The sequence below is a fragment of the Mesoplodon bidens genome, assembly GCF_964165515.1.
Source record: "Mesoplodon bidens genome assembly, chromosome: 15".
NCBI classification, from domain to species: domain Eukaryota; kingdom Metazoa; phylum Chordata; class Mammalia; order Artiodactyla; family Ziphiidae; genus Mesoplodon; species Mesoplodon bidens.
In genome coordinates, this window is record NC_138171.1 from 64,196,752 (window position 1) to 64,219,610 (window position 22,859).

At 44.4% G+C, this 22,859-nt stretch overlaps 1 protein-coding gene across 3 annotated transcripts; it reads right to left on the bottom strand.

Moving 5' to 3' along the window:
* Positions 1–951: 951 nt before the first annotated feature.
* LOC308629331 (zinc finger protein 75D-like) lies at positions 952–20,965 on the bottom strand. Of its 3 annotated transcripts, none has more exons than XM_081257030.1 (9): positions 19,900–20,965; positions 17,980–18,498; positions 16,272–16,467; positions 15,480–15,571; positions 15,076–15,202; positions 13,506–13,597; positions 13,091–13,217; positions 11,064–11,174; positions 952–10,881 (listed from the first exon to the last, which is right to left on the bottom strand). In XM_081257030.1, the coding sequence occupies exons 2-9, from the start codon at positions 18,388–18,390 to the stop codon at positions 10,202–10,204; spliced, it is 1,836 nt and encodes a 611-aa protein (XP_081113156.1). In that variant the 5' UTR covers positions 18,391–18,498; positions 19,900–20,965; the 3' UTR covers positions 952–10,201. The 3 variants fall into 3 exon arrangements, with proteins under 3 accessions (XP_081113156.1, XP_081113155.1, XP_081113154.1); XM_081257029.1 differs by having other exon boundaries at positions 13,506–13,657; positions 15,480–15,637; XM_081257028.1 differs by having other exon boundaries at positions 952–10,884; positions 13,506–13,657; positions 15,480–15,637.
* Positions 20,966–22,859: the final 1,894 nt, after the last annotated feature.

A 22,859-nucleotide genomic window follows, 5' to 3' on the forward strand; every position in this document is an offset into this window, starting at 1 on the left:
CGCGCAGGCTCAGCGGCCATGGCTCACAGGCCCAGCTGCTCCGTGGCATGTGGGATCTTCCCGGATTGGGGCACGAACCCGTGCCCCCTGCATCGGCAGGCGGACTCTCAACCACTGCACCACCAGGGAAGCCCGTAACATTCTTTATTTTAAAGTTTATTTTACCTAATATCAGTATTGCAACTCCAGCTTTCTTTTGATTTCCATTTGCATGGAATATCTTTTTCCATCCCCTCACTTTCAGTCTGTATGTGTCCCTAGGTCTAAAGTGGGTCTCTTGTAGATAGCATATATATGGGTCTTGTTTTTGTATCCATGAAGAGAGCTTGTATCTTTTGCTGGAGCATTTCCCTCAATGTGGTTTTGATTTGAATTTCTGTGATGGCCTATGATGTTGATTGCCTTTTTATGTGCTGATTGGCCATTTGTATATCTTATTGTGAGAAATGTCTATTCAAATCCTTCAATATTAAATTCTCTACTATTGAGCTTCTTTCATGTAGTGTTAAGTAATACGTCTTTTTTTTAAATTTTAAATAGGTTTTTTGTTTTTTTTTAATTTTTAATTTTTGGCTGCGTTGGGTCTTTGTTGTGCGTGGGCTTTCTCTAGTTGCAGCGAACAGGGGCTACTCTTCATTGCAGCGCACAGGCTTCTCATTGCGGTGGCTTCTCTTGTTGTGGAGCACGGGCTATAGGCACGCAGGCTTCAGTAGTTGTGGCCTGTGGGCTCAGTAGTTGTGGCCTGCGGGCTCTACAGCACAGGCTCAGTAGTCGTGGCACATGGGCTTAGTTCATCTGTGGCATGTGGGATCTTCCCGGACCACGGATCCAACCCATGTCCCCTGCATTGGCAGGTGGATTCTTAATCACTGCGCCACCAGGGAAGTCCCCAAGTAATGCTGAAATGAAGTTGCTGATTGTTTTTTTTTTTTTTTTTTTTTTTTGCGGTACGTGGGCCTCTCACTGTTGTGGCCTCTCCCGTCGCGGAGCACAGGCTCCGGACACGCAGGCTCAGCAGCCATGGCTCAGCGGCCATGGCTCACGGGCCCAGCCGCTCCGCGGCATGTGGGATCTTCCCGGACCGGGGCACGAACCCATGTCCCCTGCATCGGCAGGCGGACTCTCAACCACTGCGCCACCAGGGAAGCCCCTGCTGATTGTTTTGGGGTTGATGGTTATAAAAATTTGAAACAGGCTTAAAAAAAAAAAATGCTGGAACTTCCCTGGTGGCACAGTGGTTAAGAATCTGCCTGCCAATGCAGAGGACACAGGGTCGAGCCCTGGTCCAGGAAGATCCCACATGCTGTGGAGCAACTAAGCCCATGTTTCACAACTACTGAGCCTGAGCTCTAGAGCCCATGTGCTGCAACTACTGAAGTCCATGCGCCTAGAGCCCATGCTCCGCAACAGGAGAAGCCATCACAGTGAGAAACCTGTGCACTGCAATGAAGAGTAGCCCCTTGCTCACTGCACCTAGAGAAAGCCCACGCACAGCAACGAATACCCAAGGCAACCAAAAAAAAAAAAAAAAAACCCTTTTGGAATGTCCCTGGTGGTCCAGTGGTTGACTCCACGCGTACACTGCAGGAGGCACAGGTTTGATCCCTGTTCAGGGAACTAAGATCCCACATGTCACGCGACACAGCCAAAAAAACAAACAAAACTCTTTTGGCAAATAGGATATAATTGCTCATATACTAAAATGCCTAAATTTTCATAGGAGTTTGCTTTGTCTCAATGTATTATTGAGAATGTATCTAGAACTTACCTGGGGACGCAGTGATTAAGAATCCGCCTGCCAATTCAGAGGACACGGGTTCAAACTCTGGTCTGGGAAGATCCCATATGCCACAGAGCACCTAAGCTCGTGCGCCACAACTACTGAGCCTGTGCTGTAGAGCCTGCAAACCACAACTACTGAGCCCACGTGCCACAACTACTGGAGCCCACGTGCCACAACTACTGAAGCCCACGCGCCTAGAGCCTGTGCTCCACAATAAGAGAAGCCACCCCAATGAGAAGCCCGTGCACAGCAGCGAAGAGTAGCCCCCGCTCACCACACCAGAGGAAGCCTGCGTGCAGCAACGAAGACCCAGTGCAGCCAAAAATAATATAAAATAAAATAAATTTATTAAAAAAAAAAAGATAAGATGGAGTGGGAAACTGACCATGGAAAGTCAAACTGCCAAACAAATGAATAACAAAAATCTACAAATTGTTTAAATGATGTATAGGGGCCTAGAGAATGCCCACTTCATCCTCAGTCCAGCTTTTATTTATTTAGGTTTGGATGTGCTGTGCAGTTGGCGGGAATCCCCAACCAGGGATGGAACCCTGTGCCCTCCTTCAGTGGAAGTGTGGCGACCTAACCACTGGACCACAAGGGAAGGTTCCTCCTCCTCACCCCAGCATTCTTTAGAAGCAAAAAGGCTAAGTGAAAATCTCAGCACCTAAAACAATGCCTGGCACGTAGAAAGTGCCCAATAAACATCTGCCCAATGTTGAATGAATAAATGAACATTCCCAGCACATATCTCTCCAAAAGTTTTAGGAAGCAAACATCCACAGGTAGAGATAAAGATGGAACCAGGATTTGGTAGCAGGTTAATATGTCAATTTGGGAACTGCAGGTGATAAACACTAGTTATGGCACCAAGAATACTGGTTGCAAATACACTTTGTTGATTAAGTCGATATTTATAAATGATAAAGTATGGTAAGTTATATTGGCCATAAAGGGATCTTTCAAAGCAGGTTATACCACACTTCTAGACTATTAGAGCACTGGATGTTGAAGCACAGAATAATTACCTTAGAATAACACCAGAAGAGGATCAAGGTAAGGGGTGGACACCAACCAAAAAAAAGAAGAGAAAATTCCTCATGAAGAGGAAGTATGGCACCAAATGAGGAAGGAAACAGAAAAGGTGTATTAAATTTCCACTTCATTTTTCATCTTAGCAGTTAGTTAAATGTGATGGGTAATACTAACAAAAAGAAATATGACCAAGCAGGAATGCTTAGAGGTAAGTGAATTACAATAAATTCTAATTTTTTACTATTCATTTACACATTATTTCAAGAAAAATAAAGATGAAAACCAATGAAAGTAGGTAAATGAGGGCACTTTGAGCTCCTGGGGAAATGTCCTATATGAACATGTTAGAGAGTACTTACTATTATTATTTTGTTCTTCAGTGGCTTCCAGAAAACCAACAATTAACTACTGCCACTGAACTCTTAATGCATGAATCACTCTGATGCTTGTTAAAAGTTAGCAGTTGATCATGTAGTTTCAGCTTACTAATAAGTTGGTCTGATCATTACAGGCATCTAGTATTCCTTCTGGACCACCCTCATTATGACGTATTTGGGTTGCCTGTTGTTCTCATAAATGAATACCCCAGCGGGGAGACCAAGAGCGTCCTCTTACAAAGTCACCTTGAGAAGTTGTTGGTCAAGTTCTGGTTGCCCTCTGAGGGAGGGAAAGGAAGTTCCCACGTTCTCAATTAAGATTGCCTCTTGTGGAGAGAAGGCTTCCACAAGAAGGAGAATTCTTCTTTGAAAATTCGTTCTCAAACATGGTTTAGGGCAAAGACTGTCAAGAACTGTTTATCTCTTATAAATGAAACTATTTATGCATGAAATGTCATAATGTCTGAGATTGGCTTTAAATATTCCAAAACAACCAACCCAGTCTCCCAAAGCAAAATAAAAACCAAAAAACTGGAGTCCATCCCATCAGGAAACTTACGCAAGGCTCTTAGTTAGTCTCATCCACCAGAGAGCAGACAGCAGAAGCAAGAAGAACTACAATCCTGCAGCCTGTGGAACAAAAACCGCATTCACAGAAAGATAGACAAGATGAAAAGGCAGACGGCTATGTACCAGATGAAGGAACAAAATAAAACCCCAGAAAAACAACTAAATGAAGTGGAGATAGGCAACCTTCCAGAAAAAGAATTCAGAATAATGATAGTGAAGATGATCTAGGACCTCAAAAAAGAATGGAAGCAAAGGTCGAGAAGATGCAAGAAATGTTTAACAAAGACCTAGAATTAAAGAACAAACAAACAGAGATGAACAATACAATAACTGAAATGAAAACTACACTAGAAGGAATCAATAGCAGAATAACTGAGGCAGAAGAACGGATAAGTGACCTTGAAGACAGAATGGTGGAATTCACTGCTGCGAACAGAATAAAGAAAAAAGAATGAAAAGAAATGAAGACAGCCTAAGAGACCTCTGGGACAACATGAAACACAGAAACATTCACATTATAGGAATCCCAGAAGGAGAAGAGAGAGAGAAAGGACCCGACAAAATATTTGAAGAGATTATAGTCAAAAACTTCCCTAACATGGGAAAGGAAATAGCCACCCAAGTCCAGGAAGTGCAGCGAGTCCCATAAATGATAAATCCAAGGGGAAAAACGCTGAGACACATAGTAATCAAATTGGCAAAAATTAAAGACACAGAAAAATTATTGAAAGCAGCAAGGGAAAAATGACAAATAACATACAAGGGAACTCCCATAAGGTTAACAGCTGATTTCTCAGCAGAAACTCTACAAGCCAGAAGGCAGTGGCATGATATACTTAAAGTGATGAAAGGGAAAAACCTACAACCAAGATTATTCTACCTGGCAAGGATCTCATTCAGACTCAATGGAGAAATCAAAACCTTTAGAGACAACCAAAAGCTAAGAGAATTCAGCACTACCAAACCAGCTGTATAACAAATGCTAAAGGAAATTCTCTAAGTGGGAAACACAAGAGACAAAAAGGACCTACAAAAACAAACCCAAAGCAATTAAGAAAATGGTCATAGGAACATACATATTGATAATTACCTTAACAATGTATGGATTAAATGCTCCAACCAAAAGACACAGGCTTGCTGAATGGATACAAAAACAAGACCCATATATATGCTGTCTACAAGAGACCCACTTCAGACCTAGGGACACATACAGACTGAAAGTGAGGGGATGGAAAAAGATATTCCATGCAAATGGAAATCAAAAGAAAGCTGGAGTAGCATTACTCATATCAGATAAAATAGACTTTAAAATAAAGAATGTTATAAGAGACAAGGAAGGACACTACATAATGATCAAGACATCAACCCAAGAAGAAGATATAACAATTATAAATATATATGCACCCAACATAGGAGCACCTCAATACATAAGGCAACTACTAACAGCTATAAAAGAGAAAATCGACAGTAACATAATAATAGTGGGGGACTTTTAACACCTCACTTACACCAATGGACAGATCATCCAAAATGAAAATAAATACGGAAAAGAAGCTTTAAATGACACAATAGGGCCTCCCTGGTGGCGCAGTGGTTGAGAGTCCGCCTGCCGATGCAGGGGATACGGGTTCGTGCCCCGGTCTGGGAGGATCCCATATGCCGCGGAGCGGCTGGGCCCGTGAGCCATGGCCGCTGGGCCTGCGCGTCCGGAGCCTGTGCTCCGCAACGGGAGAGGCCGCAGCAGTGAGAGGCCCGCATACCGCAAAAAAAAAAAAAAAAAAAAAAAAAAAAAAAAAAAAAAAATGACACAATAGACCAGATAGATTTGATATTTATAGGACATTCTATCCAAAAACAGCAGATTACACTTTCTTCTCAAGTGCACACGGAACATTCTCCAGGATAGATCACATCTTGGGTCACAAATCAAGCCTCAGTAAATTTAAGAAAATTGAAATAATATTAAGCATCTTTTCTGACCACAATGCTATGAGATTAGAAATCAATTACAGGGAAAAAAACATAAAAAACACAAACACATGGAGGTTAAACAATACGTTACTAAATAACCAAGAGATCACTGAAGAAATCAAAGAGGAAATCAAAAAATACCTAGAGACAAATGACAATGAAAACACGACGATCCAAAATCTACGGGATGCAGCATAAGCAGTTCTAAGAGGGAAGTTTATAGCTATACAAGCCTACCTCAAGAAACAAGAAAAATCTCAAATAAACAATCTAACCTTACACCTAAAGGAACTAGAGAAAGAAGAACAAACAAAACCCAAGGTTAGCAGAAGGAAAGAAATCATAAAGATCAGAGCAGAAATAAATGAAATAGAAACAAAGAAAACAATAGCAAAGATCAATAAAACTAAAAGCTGGTTCTTTGAGAAGATAAAAAAAGTTGATAAACCATTAGCCAGACTCATCAAGAAAAAGAGGGAGAGGACTCAAATTAAAATTAGAAATGAAAAAGGAGAAGTTACAACAGACACTGCAGAAACACAAAGCATCCTAAGAGACTACTACAAGCAACTCTATGCCAATAAAATGGACAACCTGAAAATAATGGACAAATTCTTAGAAAGGTATAACCTTCCAAGACTGAACCTGGAAGAAATAGAAAATATGAACAGACCAATCACAAGTAATGAAATTGAAACTGTGATTAAAAATCTTCCAACAAACCAAAGTCCAGGACCAGATGGCTTCAGGTGAATTCTATCAAACATTTAGAGAAGAGCTAACACCCATCCTTCTCAAACTCCTCCAAAAAACTGCAGAGGAAGGAACACTCCCAAATTCATTCTATGAGGCCACCATCACCCTGATACCAAAACCAGACAAAAATACTACAAAAAAAGAAAATTAAAGACCCATATCACTGATGCATATAGATGCAACAATCAACAAAATACTAGCAAACAGAATCCAACAACACATTGAAAGGGTCATACAACATGATCAAGTGGGATTTATCCCAGGGATGCAAGGATTGTTCAATATACGCAAATCAATGTGATACACCATATTATCAAACTGATGAATAAAAACCATATGATCATCTCAATAGATGCAAAAAAAAAACCAATAAAAAACTGGAGGGGATAAATGACAAAAGTTGGCAAAATTGTTAAAGCCTATATAGGGGCTTGTCATATTACTTTCTCTATTTTAAATATGTTGATAATTTCTGTAATTAGTTTTTTAAATTAACTAATTCATTAATTTTTGGCTGCATTGCTGCTCACAGGCTTTCTCTAGCTGTGGCGAGCGGGGGCTACTCTTTGTTTTGGTGCGCAAGCTTATCATTGCGGTAGCTTCTCTTGTTGTGGAGCATGGGCTGTAGGGAAGCTGGCTTCAGTAGTTGTGGTGCTCAGGCTTAGCTGCTCTGCGGCATGTGGGATCTTCCCCAACCAGGGCTTGAACCCGTGTCCCCTGTGTTGGCAGCTGGATTCTTAACCACTGCGCAACCAGGGAAGCCCCATGATGAAAGCTTTTAAATAGGTATATATAAGAACATTGTTCCTCTCCTACATATATTATCTTAAATCAGGTATTGTTCTATGTATTAGAATGATTTGTTACAATGAACAGAAACCCCAATCACTCTGGTCTAAACAATAAGAGGAAACGTATAGATTTATGTTCCTAAAAAGTCCTGGGCAATTCTAGGTGTCAGGTGATTCTCGATTCTACCGCTCAGTGGTGTCTCTAAAACCTGAGTATTTAACACTCTGCTCTGCCTTCTATGGTGTTAGTTTCATCCTAAGGTTCACATCTCTCCTATTTCAAGAAGACTGTCAACATCTACTGCGTTACATATGTCATCCAGCAAGTGCTGGATCTGTTCTAGCATTTCCAACAAGACAGGCCACGTTATGCTGCAGAAACACACAGCACCAACATCCCAGTGATTTAACGCAACAAAAGTTTATTTCTTATTCCTAGAAAGTCCATTATAGGTCTGGGAGACTCTCTGGAACAGATACCCCTCCCCAATGTGGGGTGCTCGGCATTCCAGACTGTTCTGACTTGTGACCCCTCTCTCTGTATGTGCTTGTATGACTGAGGCAGGAAAAGACAACACTAGGGAGTCCTGCACCAAAAAATAAATGCTTAAGCTGAGAAGTGAGAGTTCTGTGCACAACCTACTGCTCAAAACTATCTCAGGATCCTGTCTAACTGCAAGGAGAAAAAAGTCTAGCCACTCCCTTCTTACTGTTCACTAGGATACAAGCTCCATGAGGACATGCGTTTTGTCTCCTTGTCCACTACTATATCCTTAGTTTAGAAGACTACCTGGGCACATAAAAGGCCCTCATTAAATTGAGTGAATGAATGTAGTGTCAGCAAGAAATCCACATGTATATCTTGGGAGAAGAAACAGAGTCCCAGGGGTGTAAGGCTGAGACTGTTGGGTAAGATCTATGCAGACCAGAGCTGCAGAGCTGGCCGAGCTTAAAAAATAAGCACACTGGTGTACTGGTACAGTTATCTTAGAGAAGAAAATGAAATCCTGCTGACAGCAGCAGACCAAAACCTCAGGTGACTTACACCATAAAGCACTGAAGCCAAGGACCAAATCAACCGAGCAAACCACCAACACGAGTGCTCAGCTCCTGGAAGGAGCTGCAACAGCCACAAATGCATCTGCTCCTTTAATGTAGTCAGTCCACCCAACATACCACTGGGGACCAGGGGAAAGGGAAGGACACACACACTGAGACCCTGCTATTTCCCAGGCTGTTAGGTGCTTTTCCTTCATCAACCCCTCTAATCCCCCCAAAAAACCCTGAGTTGAGTGTTATCGCTATTTCATATGGAAACTGGAGATTTAAGAGTGTTTCAGTAACCAGTCAAGAAACAGGAATGTTTTACAGGCTAGAAATAGATGCAATACAATGTCATCCAGGATGGCTGGGCAGGGACAACATACAGATGAGTCCTGCTAATCTTGCCCTCAGGCCTGACTGATGCAGCTAAGTGACAGCCAACAGACCCACTCGCTATGGGGTCTTAACAAGCCTCTGGATCTCTTATTTCCTTGTTTAACTCCTTTCCTGATTACACCTAGATGCTCTATCAGGAACACACCTGCATCACTGTTGTAGATAAAAGGTGGAGCTACAAGAAAATCCACAGCCTACAGAGATTTTCAGCAATCTATCAAATGTGTACACTAAGGCTGTTACATGATACAATGGAGAAAACAGAAGGATGACCCTTCCTGTTTAAGAGTTACAGTGTAAGTCAACCAACATAGATGTGTATTTTCCGTCCTTGCCTACCACTCAGCATCCTCTCCCAAATCTTTGCTTTTGGGAACTGGTATCCTGCTCACTGGATTCCCAGAGTAACATGCCCTGTGACCCACAGGATCCTGGTGCAGTAAACACTCCAGTTCCCAGACAAATATAACCCTCTCCTTGTTCTTAATGACATACAAAAGCCAAGTTAAAATGCAAACAGATAAAAACCTGAGAAGGTGATCCTGAATTGCCATTAATTTCCATTTAGACCTTGGAAAAGTGCTCATTTTCATGGCTGTTTTATCCTATTGATATTGTGATGTAAGTAAACAGTCTAGTTTCTTTTACTCAAGAAAATTCTTCTTTACATGGCTAAAGATTCCAACCCGTTTCCATATTATCTCCTTCTTAGAGGTACTCTCCCTTTTCCATCCACCACCAGAGAGGCATACAATAGTGATTAGTCCACCTGGGCAGACTCCCTATCAGTGAAGTAAATATGATTTCATCACAGTAAAAACTGTACTTATTCCAGAGCTGAATTTGCTAAAAAGTTAAAAAACGAACTCAAACAATGTCCAAATTTGTGAACAGTACCCGATGATGGGACAGTTAAGAAAATCCAATTTGGTTCTTCAAAAATTTTACATTAGAATTCATTTCTGCCCATGAGATTATTGAAATTGGTAAACCTGGAAGACAATGGTATGCAATTAAACATATTATTGCTTTCTGTTTTGGAAGACCATGCTACAAATGTTTCTAACATGTATGTTTAAGAGTGGCTGGGGAAATCAATGCAAACCAACAATATTCACCTCTGTGACCACAGAAGAATTCATGGCTGCATCCACTATTTGAAGCTGAATTTGCTATTTTGCCAAATACAGTCCCAAAACAGCTTTTCCCTTTACTCTGAATGTTCTTAGAACACCTCTCCTGCTAAGGAATTCCCTGAAAGTTTTAGTAAAAACAGCAAGTAGTACAACTACTAACACATTCCCTGCAGACTCAACCTTGATTCCTTCTGTGAAACATGTTTATTTCCCAAAGTTTCCTGATGAAAAATTCCAGATGAAAAATTCTTCATACTTCATAATTTTGTACTTTTCATAACTTTAAGGTCAAGCTCCACTTGGTGAATTTCTTCAGACTGAGGACACTGAACAAGCTTCCCTTTACTGGTGGAGTTTCTGGTGTCTAAGAAGGCTTGAGCGTCTGCTGAAGTTTCTCCTGCATGTGCTACAGGTATAAGGCTGCTCACCTGTGTGAGTTCTCCGGTGTTTAATAAGGTGGGAATTTTGACTGAATTTTTTTCCACATTCATGACATGTAAAGGGCTTCTCTCCAGTGTGAGTTCTTTGGTGTGTGTGGAGATTTGTATTTTGACTGAAGCTTTTCCCACACCATGAGCATTTATATGGTTTTATTCCTTGGTGTGTTGTTAAATGCTTATTAAGATCTGAACTCCACCTAAACCTCTTATCACACTGCTGACATTTATACGGTTTCTCTTCAGTGTGAATTCTTTGGTGCTTGATAAGGTCAGAGCTAACTCTGAAGCTTTTCCCACATTCCTGGCATTTAAAAGGCTTCTCTCCTGCACGTTCTTTTTTGTGAAGATCCATAAGTTTCAGCAGCTCTTGTTTCCAGGTTGAAAGTTTCTTTTTTTTCTTCACTGGAAAATCTCGGTGCCATTTCCCGACCCTATGCATATCACCATGATTTTCTTTGCCCATTGTTTTCTGGGGGACTTTCAATCTGGCCTTTTTTGATGCTATATCTACTGGTGCTTGTATTTCTAAGTCACAAAGACATAGAGGCTGAAGATTTTCAGTGTCATTTTTGAGCTTTAGCCCTGCTGGAATAAACATAAGAAACAGCTAACCATATGACAGAGCAAGAAAGCCACAGTAATGAAGAGAAAAACTGGATGACCACTAATTTTTTAAAAAAACAGATAAGCAGAAGTGTAAAATGTTAAGCCCTTATAAAAGTTCCTATTAAGGCACATTTCCTTTCTTCCCATGGTGTACTTACCTGTAGGCAGCTCTCCAGAATTGTCCTTGAACTCCAAGGATCTTTGAACCCACGGCTCTTCCCCCTGCTCTAGACAGGAGATCACTTTAGGTTTGGGGAGCACAAATAATGCTGTGAAATGGAAAAACTGAGGTCAAGGATTGGTAACAACAGTAGTCCAATAATTCCATACTATTTCAGGAAGAGCAAAGGATACTTTAACAGTTTGCAACGCCAAATGGTTAAATGGATAGACTCATATCTGGTATCATGTTCATAACATACTTTATTTGTGGGTGGATATGCAAAGTAGAGACTGAGAAATAAACCTAAGCTGGACCAATGAAAAGGATATAGGGCATGGGAATCCAGTGCATGATCCCCATCTTCTGCTACCAAGAATACCCCATATTCTACTAAGGTAGGACCAAACTGCAAAGGCTGTAGGAAGTATACCTGGTCCTATTAAGTCTTTAGGAAGACTCATACTGGGTAAGGCCAGGTCTAGGGGAGTCAATGTGAAGGTCAGTGGGCTGGGTATCATAAACACAAGTGATTCCTGTTATACTACAGCAACTTTCAATTTAGCTCTCAGGTACCAGACACTGGACCAGGAAAGATTTCTACCATTCCCATAGCTCACTGGTTCACATCCAGGTGGAGGAAACAGACGAGAATTACTTAGTGGACTTTCTCTAAATCATATTGCCAAGTATGGAAAGTATTCATCACTCAGTCATTCAATACATATGTGCTGAGTGGCTATGGTGCACCAGACACCCTCTATGTGCTAAGGATACAGTGGTGAATAAGCCAAGCCCCCTGATCTCACAGAGCTTATCTTCTAGTGCAGAGTGAGACAATCTAACATTAATAAACAAGCAAATAAAATGTCAGGGAGTGATAAATGTTTTGAAGAAAACTAAAGCAGGGTAAGAGAACATTTAAGATTCTGCTTCTGTGAAGGTATTTTAGATAAGGCTGTATGAAAAGCCTCTTTTAGAAAGTGATATCTGAGCAGAACCCTAAAATGAGAATTTTACCATGCGGCAGAAACGTGGGCCAGGCAGAGGGAAGGGGAAAGAAATGAGCACATCAAGTTCATGAAACAGCAAGATGAGCAGTGTGAACAAAGAGGCCAGAGCAAGGGCACGAGTGGCAGGGGATGACAGCAGGCTGCTGAAGAGGGGCCAGATTTTGGAGGGTCCTGAGAGCCTTGGTAAGGAATTTGGATTTATTCTGAACCTTATGAGAAGTTACTGCAAGGTTTTTTTTTTGGTTTTGTTTTGTTTTGCGGTATGCGGGCCTCTCACTGTTGTGGCCTCTTCCCGTTGCGAAGCACAGGCTCCGGACGCGCAGGCTCAGCGGCCACAGCTCACGGGCCCAGCCGCTCCGCAGCATGTGGGATCTTCCCACGAACCCGCATCCCCTGCATCGGCAGGCAGACTCTCAACCACTGCGCCACCAGGGAAGCCCTATTGCAAGGTTTTGAAGCAGAAAATGTCATGATCTGTTCAGGTTTTTAAAAGACTCTGGCTGCCATGTAGAAAACAGACTGAGAGGGCAGGAGTGGTGGCAGTTGGTGCCAGTTAGAAAGTACTGAGGTGGACTTTGATAGAGATGTTGCTGGCTAAGACCAGGATGCTAACACAAGAAGCTGAGACATGATCAGACTCAGGCTACACTGTGAAGGCAGATCCAAGAGTGATGTATTAGACTTAGGGGGGTATTATGGCAAGATCAAGGTAAAGGATGACTGGATGTTTCTTACTCTGAGCAAGTGGATGAGTGGGTATTCCTTTTACGGAGATGATAAGGGCAAGATATAAGGGCAAGTTTGGAGGGAAGAAGAGATCAAGAATTCCAAATAGTGTAAGGAATGTATACTTGGAAAAAGCTCCCTGGTCATCTTTTCCCTGCCTACACCATCTAGTTGAGAACCACTCAGCTACTACAATAGAGACTCCCTCACAGGGGTGCATTCTCAGTACACCAACAACAGGATAGATTAGTCCACTCCTATGCTAACGGAAGGGGAGAATCTTTACCTAGAGAGATGACAGTCTCATAGTTTTCTTGCATTACATCATTGTAGAGGGCCTTCTGAGCGGGATCCAGTAACTCCCATTCTTCCTGGGAAAAATACATGGCCACTTCTTCAAATGTCAACAAGCTCTAAAGAAGAGAATGGGCTTTAGCTCAGTACTTGCCACTACAGAAGTAGCCCAACCTTCTGAGCCATCAACTGCATGGTAAGCCAGTCACTAAAGGAACTAACAGCACATGAATTTTTTTTAAGTGGGAAGGCAGAAAGGAAGTAGGCAAGGGATCAGCAAATAGCCTGGGAGGTGCCCAGTTCCTGAGGGGGATCATCTGGGTTAACACCTCTGTGCACCTGCTGGGCAGCGTGGGTCAAGGGCAGCAGGGAGAAGTAGCCCTAAGAAGCTGGAAAGCACAGCTCACCTGGGATTCAGGCAACACGAGCTCAGGTGCCACTGTCCAGTCTTTGGCATTTGTCTGCTCAGGAAAGGCTAGGATCTGGTGAGCAGGCACCGCTGTGGAAGAGTGAGAGGAAATTTCTCTCCCTTCTGTCTTTGAACATACTAGGCTCAGTTCTGAAATATAGAAGATCCTGATCTTTCAGCAGAAATGGAACACTTTACAAGTGTTATGTGGTACCTAGAAGTGGCTATCTCATTTTAAACAAGAATCAAGCATCTACTAGCCCCTAAGATGGGTTTCCCAGTTGACTCTCTTCAGTTTTCATGAGTGAAGTCAATAAAAGGAAGTCTTGTTTTTTTCCCTACATGACATGAATTCTCCTGAGATGGACAAAAATTAGAGGTGTTGGAAAATGTAGTACTGAGTCCAGTGTGCCAAGTAAAGGAAATGCAAAGGTAGAAATGAGCTTGATGAGTTCAAGAAACAGCAAGAAGGGTTTCCCTGGTAGTGCAGTGGTTAAGAATCCGCCTGCCAATGCAGGGGAGACGGGTTTGAGCCCTGGTACAGGAAGATCCGACATGCCATGGAGCAACTAAGCCCACGCGTCACAACTACTGAGCCTGTGCTCTAGAGCCTGCGAGCCACAACTACTGAGCCCATGTGCCACAACTACTGAAGCCCACGGGCCTAGAGCCTGTGCTCCGCAACAAGAAGCCAGAGCAATGAGAAGCCCGCGCACTGCAGCGAAGAGTAGCCCACGCTCGCAGCAAATAGAGAAAGCCCGCATGCAGCAATGAAGACCCAACGCAGCCAAAAACAAACAAATAAATAAATTTATATATTTAAAAAAAAGAAACAGCAAGAAGACCAGTGCCGCTAAAGAGGACTGAGCAGGGCAGGAATGGCGGGAGATGAGGGCAGGAAGGTGAGGAGGGGCCAGAACTTGGGGGGTCCTGGGTGCCTCTACAAGGAGTTTGGATTCATTCTGAATGTGTGAAAAGTCACAGTAAGGTTTTGATGCAGAGAAATGTTCTGATATGATCCAGTTTTTAAAAGATTCTGGCTGTGCTGTATGGAAAACAGCCTGCAGGAGGGGAGGAATGGTGGCAGGGGGTGCCAGATAGAAAGTACTGAGGTGGACCTTGTTAGAGATGTCACTGGCTTACACCACGATGCTAAAGCACAGGAGGCTGAGACTTGGTTGGACTCAGGCTACACGGTGAAGGTGGAGCCAAGAGGACTAGTGATGCAGTTGTACTACTGCGGTTTGATAAGATCGGTGTAAAGGATGACCAAGTTTTCTGGGCTAAAATATTGGGTGAATTGTGGTGTCCTTTGTGGAGATGGGAAAGTTAAGAGCAATTTGGAGGGAAAGAAAGCAGGAAGGATCAAGATTTAGGATAAGGAATGATCATGTGCACTGGGAAAAAGCTTCCTGGTGATCTGGATATACCTTTTCCCTGCCCACACCATCTAGTTGAGAACCAGTCAGCTACTAGAACAGAAACTCTCTCACAGGGGTGCATTTCAGTACACCAACAACAGGACAGATTACTCCACTCCTATGCAAAGAGAAAGGGACAATCTTTACCTAGAGAGATGACAGTCTCATAGTTTTCTTGCATTACATCATTGTAGAGGGCCTTCTGAGCGGGATCCAGTAACTCCCATTCTTCTTGGGAAAAATACATGGCCACTTCTTCAAATGTCAACAAGCTCTAGAGAAGAAAATGGGCTTTAGCTCAGTACTTGCCACTTCAAAAGCAGTCCAACCTTCTGAGCCATCAACTGCATGGTAAGCCAGTCACAAAAGGAACGAACAGCATTTGATTTTTAAAAAGTGAGAAGGCAGAAAGGAAGGAGGCAAGGGATCAACAAAGAAGTGCCCAAAATCGTGGGGAACATCTGGACTAACAGCTCTGAACACCTGCTGGGGAGCGTGGGTCAAGGGCAGCAGGGAAAGGCAGCCCTAAGAAGCTGGAAAGCACAGCTCACCTGGGACTCAGGGAAGATGAGCTCAGGTGTCACTGGCCAGTCTCTGGTGTTTGTCTGTTCAGGAAAGGCTAGGATCCGGTGAGCAGACACCGCTGTGGGTGAAGGAGAGCCACAGGAAATCTCTCTCGCTTCTGTTTCTGAATATCCGAGGCTCATTTCTAAAATACAGAAGACCTTGAGTTTTTCAGTATTGATGAGACACCTTTACAAGTGTATGGTGCCCAGAAATGGCCTTCTCCTTGTTAATGAGAACCAAGTATCTACCAGCCTCTAAACAGATTCCCCAGTTTTCATGAGCAAAATTAACACAAGGAAAAACCCTTTTTATTTTCCTCTCATGACACAAGTTGTTCAGAGTTAGACAAAGCTTAAACATATTTGAAAATGACGTACTCAGGGACTCCAGTATACAGTAGGAGATTTTAATCATTTATTACTTCTTTCCTGGTACACAATTTTCTTCACATTCCACCACTGACAACCCATTTCTGATCCCAATTCCTTCTGTATTTTATGAGGACAAGGTGGGCCTGACCCTCTCCACTTTTCTAAAAAACTGAGTTCCCAGTGTCATTAACAGGGTTCTGTGGTTTGGAGATTTCTGTATCTTAGGCCAACCCCCACCTTCAGCCACACCTGGTCTGCTCTACCATAACCTGGGGGGCATCCTAATTGCTAACGTGGCTGCATTAGTAGATCCACAGGGCAGGGCAACCAGAAAGTGCTCATGCGTTCTGGCTTAAATTACTATCGCAGCTCCCAAGAGAAGGAAAGTAACACGAAGCTCCTTACCCCTCTCACATATGGGCTCAGTTTCTTTGTGGGTATTCCTGATCAGCAGCTCTTGTAGACTCTGGTGTGTATTCCAAAATTCTTCATCCTGGGACATGCCCACTTGCTGGGCCTCTGCTGGCTTCAGCTTGAAGCCTGGGGCCTCTGCTGTTTCTCCCAAGAGCACTGCCTCCTTTCCCAGCTCATGGTCTGCAACCTAGAAATAATGCCCATCCTTGTTGCCATGGAACTTACTTTTGGTTTGGGAGTTGGTGGGAGAGGGAGGAAAAAGCAGAGTGCAAACTGTGGGAAGAAGGAGACACTAAAGGAAATGTCATAAAGACTTAAAAGAGATATGGGACCACCAATTTTCCACAAGAACTATACACAAAATATAAGAATATTGGCAGAAGAGGAAAAAAGGTGTGGTTACTGCCAGCGCTCCAAGACAGCAGCCCCCACCCTCTGCATCCAGCCGAGCTCAGACCACTAACAGGGTTGCACAGGCCACCTGTTCTCATGCTTCCTTGATAGACTTTCTCTCCCAACTTAGATTCTTGCCTTGGTGGTTTTCTGTCTTCTCTCTCAAAAGATTAAGGAACTGAATTTAAAAGTTGTCCTGTCAACCAGATTTTCCACATGGCCAGGGAAGTCTCACAGAGGATTGGGGTGAAATGGAGAAAAATGTGGGAGGAAAGAGCCAGGGCTCGAGCTTCCGATGACGCAGTGCCTGCCAGTGCAGGGGACATGGATTTGAGCCCTGGTCCAGGATGATCCCACATGCCAGAGAGCAATGAAGCCCGTGCGCCACAACTACTGAGCCTGGGCTCTAGAGCCCAAGAGCCACAACTACTGAAGCCCACGCACCTAAAGCCCGTGTTCCACAACAAGAGAAGCCACCGCAATGAGAAGCCCGTGCACCACAACAAAAAGTAGCTCCCGCTCGCTACAAGTAGAGAAAGCCCACACACAACAATGAAGACCCGATGCTGCCAAAAGTAAATTTTAAAAAAAAGAGGGTCAGGGCTCCAACCTATCCCCAAATGATTTTGACACAAAACGTGTGCCCTCCCAGTATTCTCAGTAGGCCTATGAAGCCAGCTGGTATGCCGCCACCTGCCCAAGGGCATGCCCTGGTTCCCTGCTCACAGCAGAGCCAAAGAACAACTACTGAGGGAGGGCAGTGGAGGCCCTTGTCTACGGTACAGAGGACACTATCCCTCACGCTCTTTCTTCTCTCAGCTACTCTGTTGGGATTTCCAAATCTTTCTTTCCCTGTTTCCTTTCTACTTTTTCTCTTCCTGGGCAGTCTTCCTCTAGTTGTTTGGTTTCTCCTTCTCTTTCGTAACTTCACTCTTCTTTGGTCTCTAGGAATTCCTCCTTTTCTGGATCTGTTCCTTCCTCTCCAACTCCTTATTGCCTTTTGTTTGTTTAGAAGAACTTGAGGCCCATCTCCTTCGCCAAGCCAGACTAGGCTCATTACCCTCAACACACCCTGGCTCCAAAGAGGGCAAAAAACAACTCTCTCCCTAAGGCCAGGGAAGCCTCTCTCAGGATTTCTTAATCGTATGCACCGACTATGGCTGTGGATCTGTGCTTTCGTATCCTGCTTTACATGTCCTAAAGGGACAACAGAAGTTACCTATTTCACTTTATTTCTCAATTAATTGTCCCAATACATCCACCATCAGCCTATTTCACTGTACACAACAGGAATCTTTCTTCTCACCCCATTCCTCGTTTGACCAGATTCCCTCTGCAAGTGTTCTACCAGGACCACAGCCTCCTCAATGCTCTGTAGATGGTGCTTCTTTATGTGGGTCTGGGTGTCCCTGGGCAGAATGGACAGGAACTGCTCTAGCACCACAAGTTCCAAGATCTGCTCTTTTGAATGAATCTCTGGCCTCAGCCACTGACGGCATAATTCCAGAAGCTGGTCAACAGCCTCCCGGGGTCCAGCTGCTTCATGATAGAGGAAACTCCGGAAGTGCTGGTGAGACCTCTCAGGACTGAGACTGCCCATTTGGGGGGCATATTTCTTATGCTGACTGGAGCTCCCTGTCACAGGTCCCTTGGTCTCCCACAGAGTCCTGATCTGAGGGTTCAAGTACTCAGCCACCTTCAGATCTATGGTCATCATTCTTCTCGAGGAACAATTCTGCTCCTGTATTGGACACACCTCCAGCACTACCTCTGACAACTGAGGCCCAGTCTGGTCTGGAACAAAATCAATAAAAGGATCTTCTTCCTAAGGCATTGAGGGCAGAAAAAAGTGCATGTCAGTAAGAAAGTCAGATGAACTTTACTACTTGTTATCTATTATGAGAGAAACGTGAACTTTAAAAAGCAACTGCCAGGCCCTTGTTTCTCTCCTTTTCTTTCTATTATTCAGCTGAATACAGCACAACTTATTAAAGACAAATGCCAATAAATCACTTTGCCTTAAAAAAAAAAAATCAGGAAAGGTTGGTGGGTGAAAAAACTAGTACCCACTGGCTCCAAGGAGTTTGGGGATTATCCAAAGATTTAATTGATGCACTTCCTATGCCATCCTCTCCGTGTAAAGGAAAGATCAGGAGAATATTCTGAGTTTCTCTTAAATTTCAACATATCGTCCTAGTCTGTCTTCAGTAAAAGAGTACAACTTCTATGACCTTTATCCTTTTGGGAAGATGGAAGCATTCACTTCCTGGACCATTTGAGGTGCTCCTTTCCACTGTATGAAAACTGGCAAGAGAGCTGAAACAATGAGACCAGAGTAGAAGAAAAGTAATTCAGAAAAATGGAGCCTTATTCTTCTCAAAAGCATCCCCCAACTAAGTAACTAGTTGCTCTACATTTGTCTTGGCATTTCTTTGCAAGACATATAAAGAGCACCATGCAGAAGATGTATACCTGTGTATTTTTCCTTTCCTTTCCAAATTCACTTATGTATGTATGTATGTATGGCTGTGTTGGGTCTTCGCTACTGCGCATGGGCTTTCTCTAGTTGCAACGACTGGGGCCACGCCCCATTGAGGAGCACAGGCTCTAGGCGCTCCGGCTTCAGTAATTGTGGCTCGCGGGCCCCAGAGCGCAGGCTCAGCAGTTGTGGCCCATGGGCTTAACTGCTCCACCGCACGTGGGATCCTCCTGGACGAGGGCTAGAACTGTGTCCCCTGCATTGGCAGGCTGATTCCCAACCACTGCGCCACGAGGTAAGTCCTATACCTGTATTTTTAATTTCTCGTTACTTGACCTAGGAAAAATTACAGCTGATCCTTGTTTACAATGTTTATCCAAATGTCAATTGGGAAAAAAAGGACAGCACGTTAGTTGGTCATGATTACATTCAGCTGCTACATTTCTCCAGGGCTCATTTAGACCTCTAAGCGAGGCTGAAGAGAGCCTCATGAGGCTCACTTTCCCTGAGGTGATCCAGCAGAAAGGGCACCGAAATTCTGCCCAGGAAGCCATGTGTTCACAAACGGCCGGCTCCCGACGGCTCTGAGGTGCTGGGGACACTTCCCAGGCTTTTGCATCAGAGGAAGCTGATCTGACTGAGGCTGGACCGCCCGTTTCTCCCTCAATAACATCAGCCAGTAAAAGAAACGCCGGCGGAGGCGGGAAAGTGAACACGACCGCCCGGGCGCGCCCGCGAGCACTGTACCTGTGGGCAGTGTCCGAGCCGGCTCCCGCCGCGCGGCCCTGGGCGCCACCCGCACAAACGTTGGAGAAAGCGGCCTCACGAGCCTGACGGCGGGCCTCGCCCCAGACAGTCCTGTCGCCCGGCTCGGAAACACCACCGGCCGCTGTGCAGCGGCCCCGAGCAGCGGCCGGCGTCTCTCGGGGGCTCCGGGGCCGGCGCCGAAGCGGAAGCCGCTTCTAGGTTACCTCGGACGACTTGGCTTCGTGAAGGTCGCTCCCTCTTCCCGGGGCTCTACCACAAGTCGCCGCCAGCCCGGCCACCGCTCTAAGGAGGGCAGCTCCCCGCCACGCGCCACTCAAGGGCGAGCCCCCGAGGCCCCGGGGTTTGGGAGAGCAGGCCGGGCACTATTTAGACCCACCTGGCCCCCCTACCCCACCTGAAAACCTTGCGCAACGACCCGCTCTCCAACCGGAGGCAGAAGTGACGCACTTCCGGGGAGGACCCGCTCAGCCCCGGCTGGGTCCGTGAGCGCTGCTGCTCCAGGCCGCGCTGGGTGACCGGCCTCCTCCCCGGGTTCAACCCTGGCGGCAAGAAAGAGTTAAGGCCACCGAGTCTCCAGGCCCGCCCAGCCTAGAGGGCCCTGCGCGCGGCTTGGCGCCCTTGTGTCGCCGTCTCGCGTCCCAGCTCTGTGGGGCGCGTGCGTCCAGGTCGTTCCTGTGTCGTGTTCGGGCTGCCGGCGGAGCCTGGTGACCCGGGCTCCGCCCTGAGGGTCACCGTTCCCTTCCGTGCGCTGGGCCCCCTGCCTTACCGCGGCTCAGCCGGCCGTGCCCGAGCTGCCGGCCAGGGCCTTGTCGCAGCCTCCTACAGTACGAGGCCATTTTGTCCCGGTCAGGATCGACGGCCCCTGAGGGGTGTGTACTCATTTCTGGGCAGTGCGTGCACACACGATTCTGTTTTTTCTTGTGAGGTAGGTTTTTACTTGTGAAATAGGTTCCTTTTATAGATCTCCTTGACAGAGAAATGAGAGATAAGGAGTGACTTGATCGAGGTCACATAATTCACCAGTGGCAGGTCCTCCAGTGGAATTTAGGGCCCCTTTGTCCTGTCTTCTGCTTTTTCCACCACAGCGTGCTCCCTGGAGCATGGGAACCTTCTTTTCATCTTGTCCTGTAGTGTCTGGTAGAGTTGCCTGGGTAAGGTAGGCATTCCATAAATATTTACTGAATCATATTTATAAGAATCTGAGTATTTTGGTTGTTGGCTTCCAGTATTTCTAGTTGTCAGTGTTTTCATAGTGTCAGCCTATACTAGTCAAGGGATAATTTATTAAGTCTACTATGTGTAGCCAGTGCTATAGAGTCGATAGGACAGAGCCTTTGATTCAAGGGATCTGGCAAAAGGACTGAGGCAATTTCATAAATACCAGCAACACAAGGTAGGAAAGGGTAAGACATAAGCTGAACACCGTGGGAATTACAAGGAAATGAAAGTCGATTTGGGGGTTGGGGAAAATTATAAAAATCCTTGAGGGATTTGCCCACAGCAGGGAGTGGGGTCACATTCCAGGCTGAGGGTAAGGTAAGAGCAAAGCCTTGAAAGCTTCAGAGATGAGCATGTGAGAAAATCTGTAGTACTTTTTTTTTTACTAAATGTAATTCGGGTACATTTAGAGAAAGAGTTAGAGTTAGAAAATAAGTTCTTGTGGATCTACTATGGAGCTCTTGGAATAGAAGTGAAGAGATTGCATTTAATAAAGTAAATAAAGAGCATCATTTGAGGGTTTTTGAGGGAGCTTCTTTCCAGGGCAGTTCATCTGGAGCTGAGTTTAAGGTGGGAACAAAAATGGAAGACCATTACAAGGTCATTATGCTATTTTTGCTTTTAGGTAGACTGGTGTTACACTCCTCTGAGGCATAGATCTTGATCCTTTTTGAGGGGGAGAAAAGGATTAAGCAGAGGTGATAATAATAAGCATCTGACGGGAATTCCCTGGCGGTCCAGTGATTAGGGCTCTGTGCTTCCACTTCAGGGGGCACCGGTTCTGTCCCTGGCTGGGGAACTAAGATCCCACAAGCTGCGCAGCCAAAAAAAAAAAAAAAAAAAAAAAAAGCATCTGCCTAAGACGCTTGAATATATTTCAAAGCAGATTCATTTTCTTAGAATCTCAGGTTGGGACTTAGTTTCTTCAAAAGTAACTGCTTCCACAACCTAAGTGTCCATCGACAGATGAATGGATAAAGAAGATGTGGCACATATATACAATGGAATATCACTCAGCCATAAAAAGAAACAAAATTGATTTATTTGTAGTGAGGTGGATGGACCTAGAGACTGTCATACAGAGTGAAGTAAGTCAGAAAGAGAAAAATAAATACCGTATGCTAACACATATATGGAATCTAAAAAAAAAAAAGTTATGAAGAACCTAGTTGCAGGACAGGAATAAAGACACAGACATAGAGAATGGACTTGAGGACACAGGGAGGGGGAAGGGTAAGCTAGGATGAAGTGAGAGAGTGGCATGGACTTATATAAACTACAAAATGTAAAATAGATAGCTACTGGGAAGCAGCGCATAGCTCAGGGAGAAGGGAGATCAGCTTGGTGCTTTGTGATCACCTAGAGGGGTGGGATAGGGAGGGTGGGAGGGAGACACAAGAGGGAAGAGATATGGGGATATATGTATAGGTATAGCTGATTCACTTTGTTATAAAGCAGAAACTAACACCATTGTAAAGCAATTATACTCCAATAAAGATGTTAAAAATAAATAAAAATAAAATAAAATTAGACTATGCAGGAATAAAGAATTATATGTGATTTAAAAAAAAAAAGTAACTACTGCTTCCAGTCAGAACCAGTGGGCAGTAAAGCTCTTAGCATTGAGATCCTCATCATCTGGACCAAGGCTGAGCATATAATTGGAACTTGAACTGAATAAATGGAGTTCTGCCAGCGGTGCCCCTGAATTGGCAGGCCTG

Excerpts from the sequence above, each read along its gene's own strand:
- LOC308629331 (XM_081257028.1), bottom strand. The coding sequence starts at position 18,390 with ATGATGACCATAGATCTGAAGGTGGCTGAGTACTTGAACCCTCAGATC. Across the intron at positions 16,468-17,979 it reads CTGGTCAAACGAGGAATGGG|GTTGCAGACCATGAGCTGGG; the intron begins GTGAGAAGAAAG and ends CATTATTTCTAG. Across the intron at positions 10,885-11,063 it reads TTCTGGAGAGCTGCCTACAG|CAGGGCTAAAGCTCAAAAAT; the intron begins GTAAGTACACCA and ends TGTTTATTCCAG.